Raw genomic sequence first — 15,301 nt, 5'->3', positions numbered from 1 at the left:
CTGCACACTTAACTCGCAGAAAATTTAATTTAATGCTTTTTCAAACAGACATCACAAAGCTCAACCAAAACACTGATTGTGATCTGCATGATGAGAGCAGGGCTGGATGATTAGAGGCAAATATTTAGGTGGGACTTTGCCAACAGACACTGGGAATAAATTAAGTTTAAATAATAAAAAGCATCCTAAACTGCAGACTTGGCTGTTTGCTAATAACATTGTTTCAAGCTTCATTCAAACTCAATTAACTTGTTCAGAGGGTCAGACTACGCTGGCTAAATTTTAAGAATGTGCCCATACCAGGCATTTCTGCTTCTATCCATGTACCTTGTCTCACATTCAAATACTCTTGCAACTCTTTCCTACTGGAATAAATGGAAGATGCAAATCCTGATGTTTGGTAACAGAAAGGAAGGAAAAGCGGGAGGAAGGCTGGATCAGTCCTGCAGACAGATACATATTTTGCTGACTTTAGTTACCATATTTATGTGAATTTGTATCTTTTGTATTTTGTTAACATTTAGGATTGCATTTTCTCTCTGTGCCTACACTTGTTCCCTCTGGATGCTCCACTTTCTGCCCACAGACTAAGCCAGCATTCCTTTTACCTTAATACAAAGGAAGTTGGACACTGGAACTGGTAGTGATGTCATACCCAACTTGACCATAATTCAGTAGCAGTCAGAAAAAAAGGCTTTGTTTTCTCTCCATATCATAGTAAACAAATTTTGCCATCAGTAGCAATACTTGGGTATGAACACAATGTACAGGTTAACTAGTGACACATGCACAATAGTTTTACAGTCTTAAAACCATTTTTCTTGCAGCTGCCATCTCGAATTGCAAAATCGAGGTTGGTGTGGCTACTCAGACTTCACCGAGCGGAAAGCCTGACACCACTTCAAATGGAAGGCAGCAGAAAAACAAACTTTTGAGTTCGACTAGTAATTCTGAATTGTACATGGGTGTGAATGTGAATCTTTTGTTTGTGTTAGGCCTGTGATTGACTGGTAAACCACCCAAAGATGTACTTCTTGCTCAAATTTGGCTGGGATAGCCTCTAGCGCCAGATGCCCCTGCTTTATTTAAGCATTTTCTTTTTTTAATCGATGGATGTTCTGTTGTGCTTGGCTCAGGTGTGGCAACAAAACGTTGAGACAAACATGTAGATAATAGCACTAACAAAATGTAGCTGATGGATCCAAGCAATCCAGGTGGTGCTTGCATTTTTTTAAGAGCACAGGCATGTCAACATAAAGAGATCTCTGACAGTTTGGTTCAGAGAGCATATCAACCCAAAGACACTGCATACTGAACAGTTTGCAACAAATGCATGTTCAATTACATGCACAACACAGAATATGCCGCTAAAAGATAAAATGAGTGAATGGAAGGCCAGTAAAATGTCATAATTTGTGGGCAAGAGAAGTGCAAACAGCAGCATTAGCAATGTGAAAAAAAGAAAGATTTCTAAAGCGGTAAAGAGGTATCAGAGTGGTATCTGAGGCAAGATAAGTAGGTGACTAATAGCTATGAAGACAGAAACAGCATACTACTATCGTAGCAAATACACGGAAAACCTTAAGTCCCAAGCTGACAGTCCTAACAACCGAGCTATAGGGCAAGCCTCATTAAAATCAAACCACAGCAACAACCTGTGTCTGCCAATTCAGTCGAGTTTTTTCTTGTGATGCTTTTTAAGTGACACTTAGCCTACAACGAGACGACTGCATGTCCAACATTGCCTGGGATTTTGGCATTTGGCTCATTTAATCCACCAACTACTCTGAAAAACACTTTGTTTTGCAAGCCAAATGTCACTTATGGACCAGTGGATCAAGACAATGAGCTGAAAGCTACACAAAACAAAATTGGGTGATATTTTCATTGTGTCTAGCACACACAAGATTTGATATTTTAGGGAATAATTAGGTTGAGTAAACAAAGACTGCTCTGTCCTTAAGCTTTATTCCCAAAATTAATCTTGATATACGAATCATTTTATAAATATTCCCTTGTGTGGACGAATAAAGAACAACCATAGTGTGGTTGGACTCATTAAAACTGTGCTCCAAACAACATTTTTCTGAAAGAGGAAATTAAAGTAATTACTGGGGCTGTGTATAATTCAGAGAGCTGTTGTCCACACCTCTTTGGCAGCACTTAAAGCCGCTGTATATCTGCACCCCTCTAAAAAAGGGACAAAGGGGAAATGGACACTTACTGAGCAGTGCTGGTAGGTGAGTGCTTTTTAGAGTTATGCAGGCTAGAGTGCAAGAATGCACTATCTAAGGGCATAGGGCTTATTATCAGAAAGCCAGAAAAGTTCAGAGAGCCATTAAAGCTACTTTTGAAACAAAGTGTCATCTATCCAGATATATCCCAATTGTGTTACGGCCCATTTGAGAGTGAATGTAGCAACATGCCATCAGAATTTATATTCACTGACCACTTGTGAAGAAAATAGCTTGCCCCCCACTCATAAAAAGCACTATACAGAAGGATGTAGTATGTAAGAGATTTAAGCTATTAGATAAACATAGATAAGGGTAGGGTGGAACCTTACACTAGAGCTACAACTCCTGTCATCCTTACATGCCCATCTCGAGGGCATAGTATGGTGCAAGATGTTTAAGGAGAGGCAGCAGCAGCTCTGGTGTTTCATGCATCTACAGTAGATGTATCAGAAGCTTGAAGAACCACCTGTGGCAGCAATAATTAGAAGTAGTTGTTTCTTTTTGGTTATATGATGAAGATTAAAAAAAGTAAAAATACATGTGTGTTTACAGGAGTACAGTGCAACAAAAAGATGACTGTACCTTAGCTCTGACCACATGATCCAAACAACATAATGAGTAAATAGCCCTTTTCTGTCATTTCTGATCACTCAGGCCACTTTGACACTATTCGTGCAGGACTTTTAGCATTTCTCCTCGGCACACACGCTCATTAGTTGGAATTTGGGGTTCAATGCGTTGCCTAAATACACACTTGTAGGAGCCGGGAATCTAACCACCGATCTTTCAAGTGCAAAGACAGTTTACATAATTTGTGATCTCATCATTATTTTTATAGCGGCACTCAGGAATCAAACCTTACAAAGAGACATAATACTTAGGACTAAACCAGGCAGAGTACAGCTTGGTTAACTGCAAGTAAAATACTCGTAGTATAGCAGTATGCCGTTTCAGTAAACCAGACATTCAAAGAAAATGAAAGACACAAATAACTCCCATCATAACTCACAAATTCTCTTACTCTCATTTCAGCTTAAGATACTAAAAGTGCAACTATAACAGGATTCATGTTTACGATGCATGAGCTTTTACCATTGTCACGGAAACCTCGGTACAAATCAATTTTGAAGTGCTTCATTTTTAGTTTTAATAAAAAAATAAAAAAATAAAAAATAGCTCGCCATCAAAAACAGAACATTAAAAAACAAACAGTAATACAACTTTAATTATCAAGCGTTTACACCAATTATTGTTTCTCTCAAACAGGAATAATTTAGTCATAGTCCTGTGTTTGTGACAGTAACATTTACAGTTACGTTACGTGACAAAGCCCTAAAAACAATAATAAACATACTGTGCAAGTATTTTGGTTTGTGCATTTGCAACTGTTACTGCTCATTACCTCTATTGTTTCTGTCGCTGCAGAAGGTTTGTTGTTTACATATGACAGAAGAGGACCATGGATGCATTTTACAGCAGAAGGCAATAAGACTGCTGTTAAAACTTCGTTGCAGCTGCCTTGTGAGGCTGTTGAGATATTTCAACGTTATATCGAGCCTTACAAATGAACCTGACATGTGTGAGCCACAGCAGACAGGACAGAATGTGCGGTCACTGAGGTGTGATGATCAGGCAACCTAGTGTCTTTGCTGATGAAGTGGGAACGCGCGCACAGAGCCAAGTCACTGACAGCAATGCGTCGCTGAGAAAACAACACCTCACGATCATGCGTGCTCACACATATAAATGCATACATACATACGCATGCACATGCAAGGAGTGATTCTGTTCATCTCAGATTAAAGCACAAGACGGAGAAATATTTTAGATTCATAGTCCAATCACTGAGCATCATTGAGCATACTGGGATGCTCCATCACAATGCTATAATGCCATAAGGTTATACCACAGAGTATGGCCACTGCTGTGAAGGATAGAAAAGCCATGTGTTGGACTGTGGCTTCCTCTGTGTGTGTGTGTGTGTCTCTCTTCTCATTACCTGCTGCTACCAGCGCCTGGTGACTCAGCTCCGAGTCTGCATCTTTCCAGCTGATTGGCCACAATCTGCCTCTCCACTTCCAGCTCCCTGGTTAGCCGCTCAAACTGAAGCTCCTGCACATAAACACAATAAAGACAGTCGGGGGACCAAGGGTCAGAAATACATTCTCGCTCAAAAGAAATATGGACTTCGATTGGCAAATATGAAAAATATGAAGTCAATATGGGAGGGGAAAGTTAACAGTTGGCAGCCTGCTCCATGTCATTGTGGTTCATCACTGTGCATAGGTTAATGATGAGATTACAGAGATCTCCTTAGAGAGACGCAATCACGAATATTTCATTTTCCAAGCATTGAAGAGAACACACAATAGCTAGAAAACAAGCTGCTTCTTTCTTACTATAATGATAACAGCACGTGTATGTAAATAGTCCCATCTATTCCTTAACAGCTGAATTAAACCTTCCACCAACATCTTCACACAAACAGCGATAATCAATATCTTTAGGTTTTTAAAAAACTATTTATTATAAATTCAAATTCTTTTGGTTTTTGTAAATATATTCATTTCATCATGTCCACCCAAATGCAATGTTGCATTCTCTGTAACTGTAAACAGCCAAGGTTTTGTCATCTGACTGCATAGATTGGTTTAACAAGATATTAAAAATAACCAGATAAATTAGCCGACCATGTCTATGCCATATGTGAGCAAAGTGAAGAGCACCACAGGCATTAATTAATAAACATTTTAAGGTAACAAAACAGTAATCTTTATTAATGAAGTGATTATGCACTTACAAAAAACATTACTGTGATTATTGTTTTCTGTCTTTCAACAGATCCCTATTATTTTTACACACTGTAGGCAGTAAGTCCCAAACAGTTAATGCAACTATTTTATCAAACTCCTTACATGTCGACTGTTTTCACTTGAAATCCTCTGTGATGATGTCAAGAGCCAAAATTAGAAATATTGTCCCCTGTCGAAAAACGTATGGAACAAACTGTATGTACTTGGAGCCTACACGGCAATGCAATTTTCCAAGCCCACACAGAAAGACAAGCACCACTTCAATAGGTGATATTTGGCCTAGGTGACACTGTTCCTATGGGAGTTGAGGAGAAATCAGCATTTGACTAATTATCTAGCCTGAACAAGGCCATTGCTTGCACAGATCTCTAGCTCCAAGCACTGCATCATGACAGTCATAAGACACACACAAGGTCTTTGGTACAGACTAAATAACTGCACACATACACCCATTTGCATATTTTGGGTTGGGTTTTTTTGGTTTTGTACTCACCACACTGCTAGGATAGCAGCAGAGCCTACACTTGCTTTTTTCTTCCAAGAGACCTCAGTTAACATAACTCAGTATATGAACAGGAGAATCGTTCCCTCGCTATCCTTAAAAGCTTGTTGCAGTTTCTGCATACATGCGTACGCTAGAGTCTCTTTGGGTGCGAATGACATCGACGAGGAACTTTGTGGACAATCCGTGTGTCTGCCAATTCTTTGTAACCACACAATGGACCAACAACTACGCCTTTCAGGTGAAACCGAAGCAGACTTCACTGAAATACAACAGGAATAACACTTGGCTTTGGGGTCCGCACTGTCCGTGTCCTTAGAGTGTAATCCTTTCCTTAGCCATTCCAGTAATGCGCACAACCACGGTCAGTTTTATTCGCAGCCAGCTAAATCTACACACGAACACATTACCTGCCTATCACCTCCTTTTGTGACCTGACTGAGGAAATTTAGTCAGTTTAAAGCACCAAGACCAGCCTGCTTTTCACACCTACTCTGCGTGTTCCCTGGGGGTGAACTGAAACTTCCCTCTACATTGTAGACATGTTCTGCCCACCCCTCCCCCAAACTATTACTTTGTACTCTCCACTGCTCACCTCTTTCCTGAAATCTACCTCAGTTGCAGATATGTGAAGCTTGACTTCAGTGAGAGAGAGTAAGCGGGTAGGAAAGCTGTTATGTTCTACTTCCTTGTGGATTTTCTTCTTCTTTTTTTCCAACGTGGCTGGGAACCCTTATTTGTAAAGCACTTCAAACACAACACAGTTGATCCAAAGTGCTTTCAAGGCTCACAAAAGAAGAAAAAAATGGAAAAGAAAATAATGGAGACAGTAAAAAAGTATTAGCAGCAGTGATAGAGGCACATGGTTACACACAACACTAAGTTTTAAAAAAAAAAAAAATGAAGAAATCCAGCTACAAAACCAGAGCTACTTATCTGAAGTCAAAGGCTGAGGAGTAAACAAAGTAAATGCATGATTTAAATTTTTAAAACATATACTGGCAGTTATATAAACTAAACAATCATGTTTTGTCACTCATCTCTGATTAAATTTCACTTTGTCTGGTATTCATATTTTAAATTTGATTGGCTCTTGAGTGTCATTGCTGAGACTCAAGTTGCAGATTAGATTGTGTCTTTTTATATTATACTAATCATTTATTTGCCTAGCACAGGCGGACGTTTGTAGGAAGACTCTCCAGGAACAAAACAAAAACAATCACGTCATCATCTCCTCGTTACTGGTACAAGCATATATGCCAACAAGCTTGCAGAGCGCACATACAGCAAAGCAGGACGGAAACAGGGTGGCCACAGCAACACTTTACTTAGAGGAAGAAATGAGCCATCAATCCTTTCTGTGACACATAACCCCTACTGAGAGATTTAGTCGCATGAAAATTGCCAATTTCAACCCTTCATCCCAACCAGTCACTCCCGTTTCCATTCTCAGTTTTCTTGTGACAGATGGAGCTAAGTGTAAGCAGTCAAAATACAAATATTGAAATGAATTTCTGAACTAGACGTATGCAGATTGTCAACGGGTTTGATACATTCTGACACAACATTCATTTTAAGAAGTTAGCTGTTACAAAATAGCTACTGATAAAAAAATTAAATGCACACAGAGCGCGAAGGTTACCAACAATACAGGCCGTTCTCTCATTCAAGCCCCAGGACTGAACACCATTCAGACCAACACGGCAAAACCAGAACTGGGGGTGGGTCCACTGCATGGGTCAACTCTCGTCAGTCACCCTCATCTCGACCATGGTTGAAAGAGGTTGGTACAGTACCCAGCACCGCAATCGAGAGGGAAAAAATTAATTAAACTAGCGTTTAAATGTCAAGTGGTTCACTGCAGATTGAACACGTGCTGCATCTGCAGTCTGGAAGTGGTATAAGTGATCACCAATGTGGCAGAGGGCTAGTTTATATAAGAAGAATTTTCAGAGGAAACAGGTAGTAAGAGTTAAGAGAAGGATACTGAATGCTAGTGACAACTGTGTGAGTCACAAGCAGAGAGAGAAAAAGGTGCAGTGATTCAAACAGAGCCCCATTCCTTCTGATACAAAGCTTGAATTACTCTGGTGTGAGTATGGCACCTGTGCACAGGAAAGAGAACATAAGGTGACAGTGACATTTATAGGGGAGATAATTCATATGGACACACAAATATATTCATCAGCCACCTCGCTAAAACCCCACTGGACCACCTTTTGCTTTTAGAGCTGCCTTAATTCTTCACAGCATAGATTCAACAAGCTTTTGGAAACATTTCTCAAGAGATTTCAAAGAAATCCATATTGGCCTGATAGCTTCACACAGTTGCTGCTGATTTTTCAGTTGCACATCCATGATGCGAATCTCCTGTTTCACCACATCCCAAAAGTGCTCTGCTGGATTGAGATCTGGTGCCTGTGGAGGTCATTTGGGTATAGTGCCCATTATGGTACTGGAAGCAGCAATCAGTAGATGGGAACATGTGGTCACAAAAAGATGGACAAAGCCAGAATATTCAGGTAGGCTGTGGCATTTAAACAATGCTCAGCTAGTACTAAAGGGCCCAAAATCTCCCACACATTTATGCACTCACCAGCAGTCTACTCTTAATTCTGACACTATCATCTGAATATTGCAGTATAAATTGAGACTCATCAGGCAAGAAAACATTTTTCCAATTTGCTGTCCCAATTTTGGGCAACTTATAGCCTCAATTTCCTCTTCTTAGCTGAAAGGAGTACCACCTTGGTTTGATCATTTGCTGCAGTGGTGCATGCCCTTCAAGGTTTGATGTATTGTATGTTTATAGATCCTCATCAGCATATGTTGGTTGTAAAGAGTGTTAGAGTTAATTTGCCTTTCCCTTAGTTTGAAGCAGTTTGGTCATTTTCCTCAGCTGTGGCATCAAAAGCCATTTTCACCCAAAGAAATGATGCTGAGAAATCCCATTAGATCAGCAGTTTTGGACCAACCCAGCTAGCACCAATAACCAAGCCATGTTTAAGGTCAATTAAATCACCTTTACTCTGCATTCTAATTAAACTTTATCAGGTCATTTTTTACCACATATACATGCCTAAATGAACCGTATTGTTACCATGTGATGATGTGGCAAATTAGATATTAAATACTGCTAATAAGCAGGTAAAAAAGGTCTACCTCATAAAGAGCCTGGTGAGTCTGTATAAAACATCGAGGTGACAGGACCGTTCATATATTTAAAGAGCACACTCCCACTAGCAGTGATAGTCTGGGAGCATTGGGTCGAGGCCTGGCTTGATACAGTCAAATATAAATGAGACTAATACATAGACATATGTGCAATTTCATCCATGTATAAACCTAAATTACAAAACAATAATCTTGCATGGGTATAGCTTGAGTTATGAATGTTTTGTGCTTCCTTTGGCAGATGCTTATGGATAAGACTCAAACATATGGTGAGAAACACGCACCAAACTGTTTTGTTTACTGCCTGAACGAAGAGTGATTTGAGAGATTTCCTGCTCCTGCAAATGTCACTCTTCTTGGCCCAGCAGTTCTATGCCTTCTTTCTCCTAATCTCATAATCCAATTGTTTTATTTGGCAACGTGCGTCCTTCTCGAGTCCAGCAACTTCATCTCAGGCTGCAAAGTTTTTTATTATACATTGGCACGTGTAAGCAAAACAGACACAGTTGTGTCTTTTTAAATACTTCACAGAAACTGGCTGCTCTTTAATCCCACTGATGAATTGGTCTATGATCTTGATCAGGCACAGCACAGAGAGACATCTGCTGCAGCCATAAGGCTGTCACTATTGATATTCAGAGTTTCTCCCAGCCTATAGTAGGTGGACACACTGCCTGCAAGCCCACCCCAACCCTGTTGTTTTCTTACTATGGAGAAGCATGGAGACAGTCCAAAGTTTCCAGCTTGGAGCTCTGTCTTCCAGGTATTTTCTCCTGTTTGACAACTTAATTTACGGTACTGAGTGAATCTCCGTGGAGCTTACGCCTATGCCGTGGGCGATGTCGTTGTTTGCATTCATGCTTTTGCGCTGTGATCTCTGCATTGCTCTGCTGTTATGAGTGAAACCGAGCTGATCGTGTTGAATTTGGATCTAATAAATCTTGAACAAAGCGTTACGTTTTTTTCAGGGACGCGGCAAGAACTCAGAGCTGAGTCCATACACGACTGCCAGAGCTATGAAAATAAGAAAATCTGAATATGCCTGAGGCAGCACTGCTATTGCATTAGCAATGTGAGCAAGCTAGATACAATTGCAACCCATTACTTTTTGTTATTCTCTTTGTGCTAATCAATATACTGTGCTTACATGACATATTATTATAAATACACTTATCAGTGCTGTTAAGATCTGCTACACAGTGAATCAATGCAATGTTTCTAGGACACTGCACATCAGGTTACCATGCATGTTACAGTGTAGGTTACAGTGCTTTTCTTGCACACTGTTATGACTGTAGATAGATACGACAATCCAATGATCCAATAATCAATTCAAGACTGATATATAAATAGTCAGGCATTAAAACAACAAGGCATCATTCTTGTCATGCTGAGAGAATGGCCTCTCAGTTGGCACCAAGGATTGCTGCCATAAATGCCTCTTTATTATCACATCCTCAGGCTCTCCTTAGCAAAAAAGTGTTTTAGAGCTTTCATTTTCTTGCACACATTTCAATAGACTTTCCCCTATCCTGCACGAGTCATTAAGGCTATTATGAACATGACTTCAGTGCGTCTATAATTACCTTGTTATAACAAAGGGCTGTGTGCCAAAATGGGACCCATGGTCTGATGAAAAAAAAGGGGACAAGGATCAGTCTCATAAGTGGGGCTCATATGAGCCAGAGAGAGCGAGGAAGAGAAAGAAAAACGAGAAAAGTCACTGCTCTGTGGAATTAATATTTTCTTTTCACCCCAGTACAATAAGGCCAAGCACAGAAGTAATGACCATTAGAAACTTGTTAAGCTCAAACAAAGATTTTGGGCCCAGCCTAAGCTTCTATTGGTATCAAGTGGAAGGAGACGATAGGGACAACAGATGACCAATTTTCATGTGCCAACAGGGCCCTACTAGTGCTTTTATTTGTCATTACAATGAGCTTGTTTGGCCTGATCTGCCTGTAGTCACAGTGCTGAATCAGATCCTGTCCCCTTGTGTCCTTAAAAAGGCCCTAAAGAAATAAATGACACGTGGCAGAAGATCATGCTACCAACGTACATTCTCCCACGTCCTATCTAGGGGTCCTGCTGACAGTACAGACCCATCAGAAAAGCCTGAAGTGGCTTAACCCCAATGCTGCATCAGCATACAAACAGTGTATAAATAAAAGAAGCACACAGACACAGACACACACATCTCAAATGTCATGTAGCTTCATTAAAAAAAAACAAAACACTGACTTACACATGCTTTTAAAAAAAAAAAGAATGACTTCTTCGCAAACAGCATACTTCTACAATACAAAGAAAACAAACTACAGCATGAACCACTCCAACTATAGTGTAAACCTAAAACACATGTGCACACTACACATTTTTTCTTTTTTTAAAAAACAGAAAGAATAGTAAACCCTTTCAGCAAACATATCAAACATTGAAATGCTACTTTTCATGAACTTACAACAGTAAATACACCATATGTGAAAGTTTGTGCATCCTACTGAGTCAGACCTGAGTGGGCTCCTTTTAGTCTTGAATTTATAAAACGTTTTCATTTACAGATCACTGCTTGATATTTTCAAGCATCCCACTTAAAACCCTAACCACAGTTTTTTAAGGGTGCTAAATGTTAGGAGGCTACTCTCATTACTTTGAGCAGTGGAGTTTGCAGTATCATTTGGGTTCATTGTCTTACAGTAGAAGCCACCCTGGCTCCACCGCGGACCTAAAGCATTACATTTTATAATACTTGTCCATAGCACTGCCATAACAACTCTGGCCTTGTGCTGCTTAGCAGCCATTAATTAACTTTAATTTACAATCTTATTCAGGAGCCAATGGTTGTAAATGTTGTTACAACAACATTTAAATAGTCAGAATTCATTAGCTTTGGAAACATCATCATCTAAAAATCCTTAATGACCATTCACGAGCTGCCTTACATGTCCTAAGGTCAATTAAAAACAGATGAGTTCATTAACTTCTGACACCGTTTGCATAAAATTTTAAACATGCCACAATGTACTCTATTAATCTGTATATTATTATTACTTTTTACATTCATGAATTAGTAACAGTGTACTGTATTTATTTATGTCTTCACTTCAACAAAAACCCAGCAAGCATATTCTGCATCCTGCATCACCTTGGTGAGTATTTCTGCTTACAACTTTCAATTTGGGAAACCGGAATACATCATTCCATCCATTTTAATGCATATCTAATGTTTTGAAAGTTCAGGTGTATCACTGTGAAGATTGATTGTAGAGGAATGTTTTACATCAAGTCGTAATGGGTGAAAGAGCCCGACCAATATGTATCTGTCAGCCAATATTTGCCTATAAAACATTTCAATTTATTGTATATGCTGTCGAATATATGCAGATATGACTAATACTTTCATCACTGTTTGTAGCATATGTAGCAGAGCACGTACAACAGCCGAGCAGGAGGTGGTGCAGAGTCAAGTGATTTCTTCAGGGCAACTTGCTAATTAGTAAGAGATGTGGTTAATATCTGATCTGACTGTCAGTCAGTGAAAGTGTAGGATGCACAATCAATTGCAGCATTTATATCCATTTTAGGTAACTGATATAGACTGTCCACTTAAAGAATGTAACAAAAATATGATTGTTCATTAAGGGGCAATGGGCCCTGACAGCTCAGCACCCACACTGCAGTGTTGCAGACACAACTACGCAGTGGGAGAATGACAGCAGAGGTTATAGGATTTCTGCAGCAGCAGGGACAGAAAAGCAGGCCTGAGGTGTGAGCGAAGAGAACAAGCCTCAGAGCAGGCTGTGCGAACAGACCTGGAGGAACCACGCAGGGAATTTACTTACAAAACCTGCCACAAAGTCACCTTGCTAAATACTAAGGTTTTAGGAAACTGGCTGCAGCAGCATGCCACCATAGCAGAATTGTAATAGCTATGTTGCAGAGAAAGACATTTATAAATACAGTAAAGTGGCTTGCTGAGGTAAGAGAATATAAGCTATAGGTGAATCACGGGGAAAACTACTTTACCACCCACAGCTGTTCCAGAGCTTTTTATAATGCAAAAGCTCATTATATGACAAAAGTCCACAGTTATACTAACAAACAATAATGGAACAGCAAGCTCACAATAGAACATCATTTCTGCTAAGACTTTTATTACAACATTACAAGCTTTTAAAGTGAAAACTTGCTGAGCTACTAAAATCATGTTTGACATTCTTCTATAGAGAATAAATTGACGTAACTGTCTGTAGACAGATATGGAATTCAAGGTCATAGCAGGATTATCCTGCAGTAGAGGATTGGCTCCATGAACATTTGGATTTCTGGTACAGATCTCGGTCATTCCTGCCATCTAATCTAATTCTATGCTGTACCAGTACATTTTTACTACTTATGGCTCTGTTCACTGAAACCAAGGTTATTGTGGACATTATACTGATGTCAGATTGCTTGAGTTATTTCATTCATAATTCTCTTTTAATTCCGTGAGGTTAAATCTATTTAACCTGGTACGTTCATCACATGTTAAATCACATCTTGGGCACACAAAACGTCTCCTAACATTACAATATTTTCTCAGCTACAGTTTTTTTTATCCAAACTTTTGGCTTTGTATGCGAGTGGACAGGCACACAGTTCTGGCTATGAGTACAGCAGCACCACTCGCCTGCTGTTCAAACCTACTGTGCGCAGAACACAACCAATCAGCAGAAAGTTGGTCAAATCCTTTTCTAATCAGTGGATGATCTAGAGACTGCACCACTAATTATTTTGAGCTTTGAATTATGCAAAGCTAGTCTAGTACAGTTCAAACATTAGAGCTGGAAATTAGCATAATAGGTTCTCTTTAAATATGCATGCAATCTAGTAATCAACATGCAACAATAAATTGAATGCTTCAGTTAGTAAATTATTTGGTGGCAATTAAACTATATTCCCTGTGCTAATGATTTGACGTTCTGAATATAGAGCCACCTTTTGCAGAACATTAAACATTTGCCTGAACTTACCTCACATCAGCCCATCACAGCTAGTTTGAAAGTGAACCTTGTACAAGTGTCTAAAAGATAATGTATACTGAAAGATTCAGTTATGGTAAGAATGATTTTTAAATCATTTAGAAGATTTTAAGAAACGCATGCATAGATGCATCCACACACCCAACTGCTTGGGGTCTGGGTCGACGGGCAGCAGTCTAAACAGAGATGCCCAGGCCTCCCTCTCCCCAGCTGCCACCTCCAGCTACTCCAGGGGGTACACCGAGTTGATCCCAAGTCACCCTAGAGATATCATCTCTGCAGTGGATCTCCCCACAGGAGGACATTCCTGAAACAACTCTTTCTAGGTGGTGTCTGAGGGGCATCCAAGTAATCTCAAGTGTCTCTACTTTACTCTGAGCCCCTCCTGATGGAATGAGCTCCCTATCACTAAGGAACCGTCTGCAGACCCCAATGAAGGAGTCTCATTTTCAACGCTTGTATCAACAATCTCATTCTTTAGGTCACTACCCAAATCTTGTGTGAAAATAAGAATGTAGATTGACTGATGAACTGACAGTTTCACGTTAAGGCTCAGCTCCTTTTTCACTGCAACAGATCAATATAGTTTCTGCATGGTTGCTGATGTCGCACCAATCCATCTGTCAATCTCCCACTCCAGACCCCCCCTTACTTTTGAGCAAGATCCGCAAGATACTTAAACTTCTCTTAATCTCAGGGCAGACACACTACTCTTTTCTTGATGAGAACCACAGCCTCAGACTTCAAGGTGGCAATTCTCATTCCTGCCTTTTCTCCCTCCGCTGCAAACTGCTCCACTCTGAGCTGGAGGTCATCACCTGATGAAGTGAAAAGAACCACATCATCCGCGAAAAGCAGAAAGATGATCCCAAGGCCACCAAACCAGAGTTGAGTATTAGTATATTAAATCGTGACAGGTTTCTCTTCCATTGCTTTTAAACAATGGAAGTATCAAGCGTACTGATTGGTTAATCTTTCTTTATCTTATCTGACATCTAAATGTCAGATAAATGACACATAATCACTGACCAGTAATCTGCTACATTAAAACATTTGTTGTCTATTAAAAGATCATACTAAAAGATGAGAGAATGCGGGAAAAACAAAATACTGGCAAGAAAATAAAGTTACGACTTGGCTCGACAAAAACATCATTTAGGTTTGTCACATGAGCTGGATGCTATTAAAAGAGCTGTCATTTGTATTGGCAAGTGCTGCAGCTGGTTCAAGAGAATGACAACAGAAGAATGACTGTCAATAACAATGACTGTTTGAGGGGGATGTATAATCGTGTCAGTGTTGATGAACAGATTCCACAGTGACTAACTTTAATTCATTAAATTTCATTTCCAGACAATATCTTTCAGAAAATGTTTTGTTGTTGTGGTGAATATTCTTCCCCGTGTTCCCCAAATTTCATTACCTTGGCTTACTAAGTCATCAACACTTTCCCATTATTAAATACAAAAACAGTAATGTGTGACCAGAGATGGCAATCCGATTACTTTTTTCAAGTAACGAGTAAAGTAAGGGGTTACTATTGCAAAAACGGTA

General features: G+C 39.7%; 1 protein-coding gene across 5 annotated transcripts in view; it reads right to left on the bottom strand.

Moving 5' to 3' along the window:
* The window catches only part of LOC102214550 (plakophilin-4), an 87,320-nt gene that overhangs the window by 41,648 nt on the left and 30,371 nt on the right, over positions 1-15,301 (bottom strand). For all 5 annotated transcript variants that reach the window (XM_005723400.2, XM_013908366.1, XM_013908368.1 and 2 more), the window contains exon 3: positions 4,237-4,349. In XM_005723400.2, the coding sequence (XP_005723457.1) occupies positions 4,237-4,349 (113 nt within the window). The remainder of the gene's footprint in view (positions 1-4,236; positions 4,350-15,301) is intronic.

This window comes from Pundamilia nyererei, unplaced genomic scaffold (genome assembly GCF_000239375.1).
Source record: "Pundamilia nyererei isolate P.nyererei 1_Seehausen unplaced genomic scaffold, PunNye1.0 scaffold00009, whole genome shotgun sequence".
NCBI classification, from domain to species: domain Eukaryota; kingdom Metazoa; phylum Chordata; class Actinopteri; order Cichliformes; family Cichlidae; genus Pundamilia; species Pundamilia nyererei.
The sequence above is the reverse complement of the archived record's forward strand: the minus strand, read 5'-3'. Positions and strand labels throughout refer to the sequence as shown.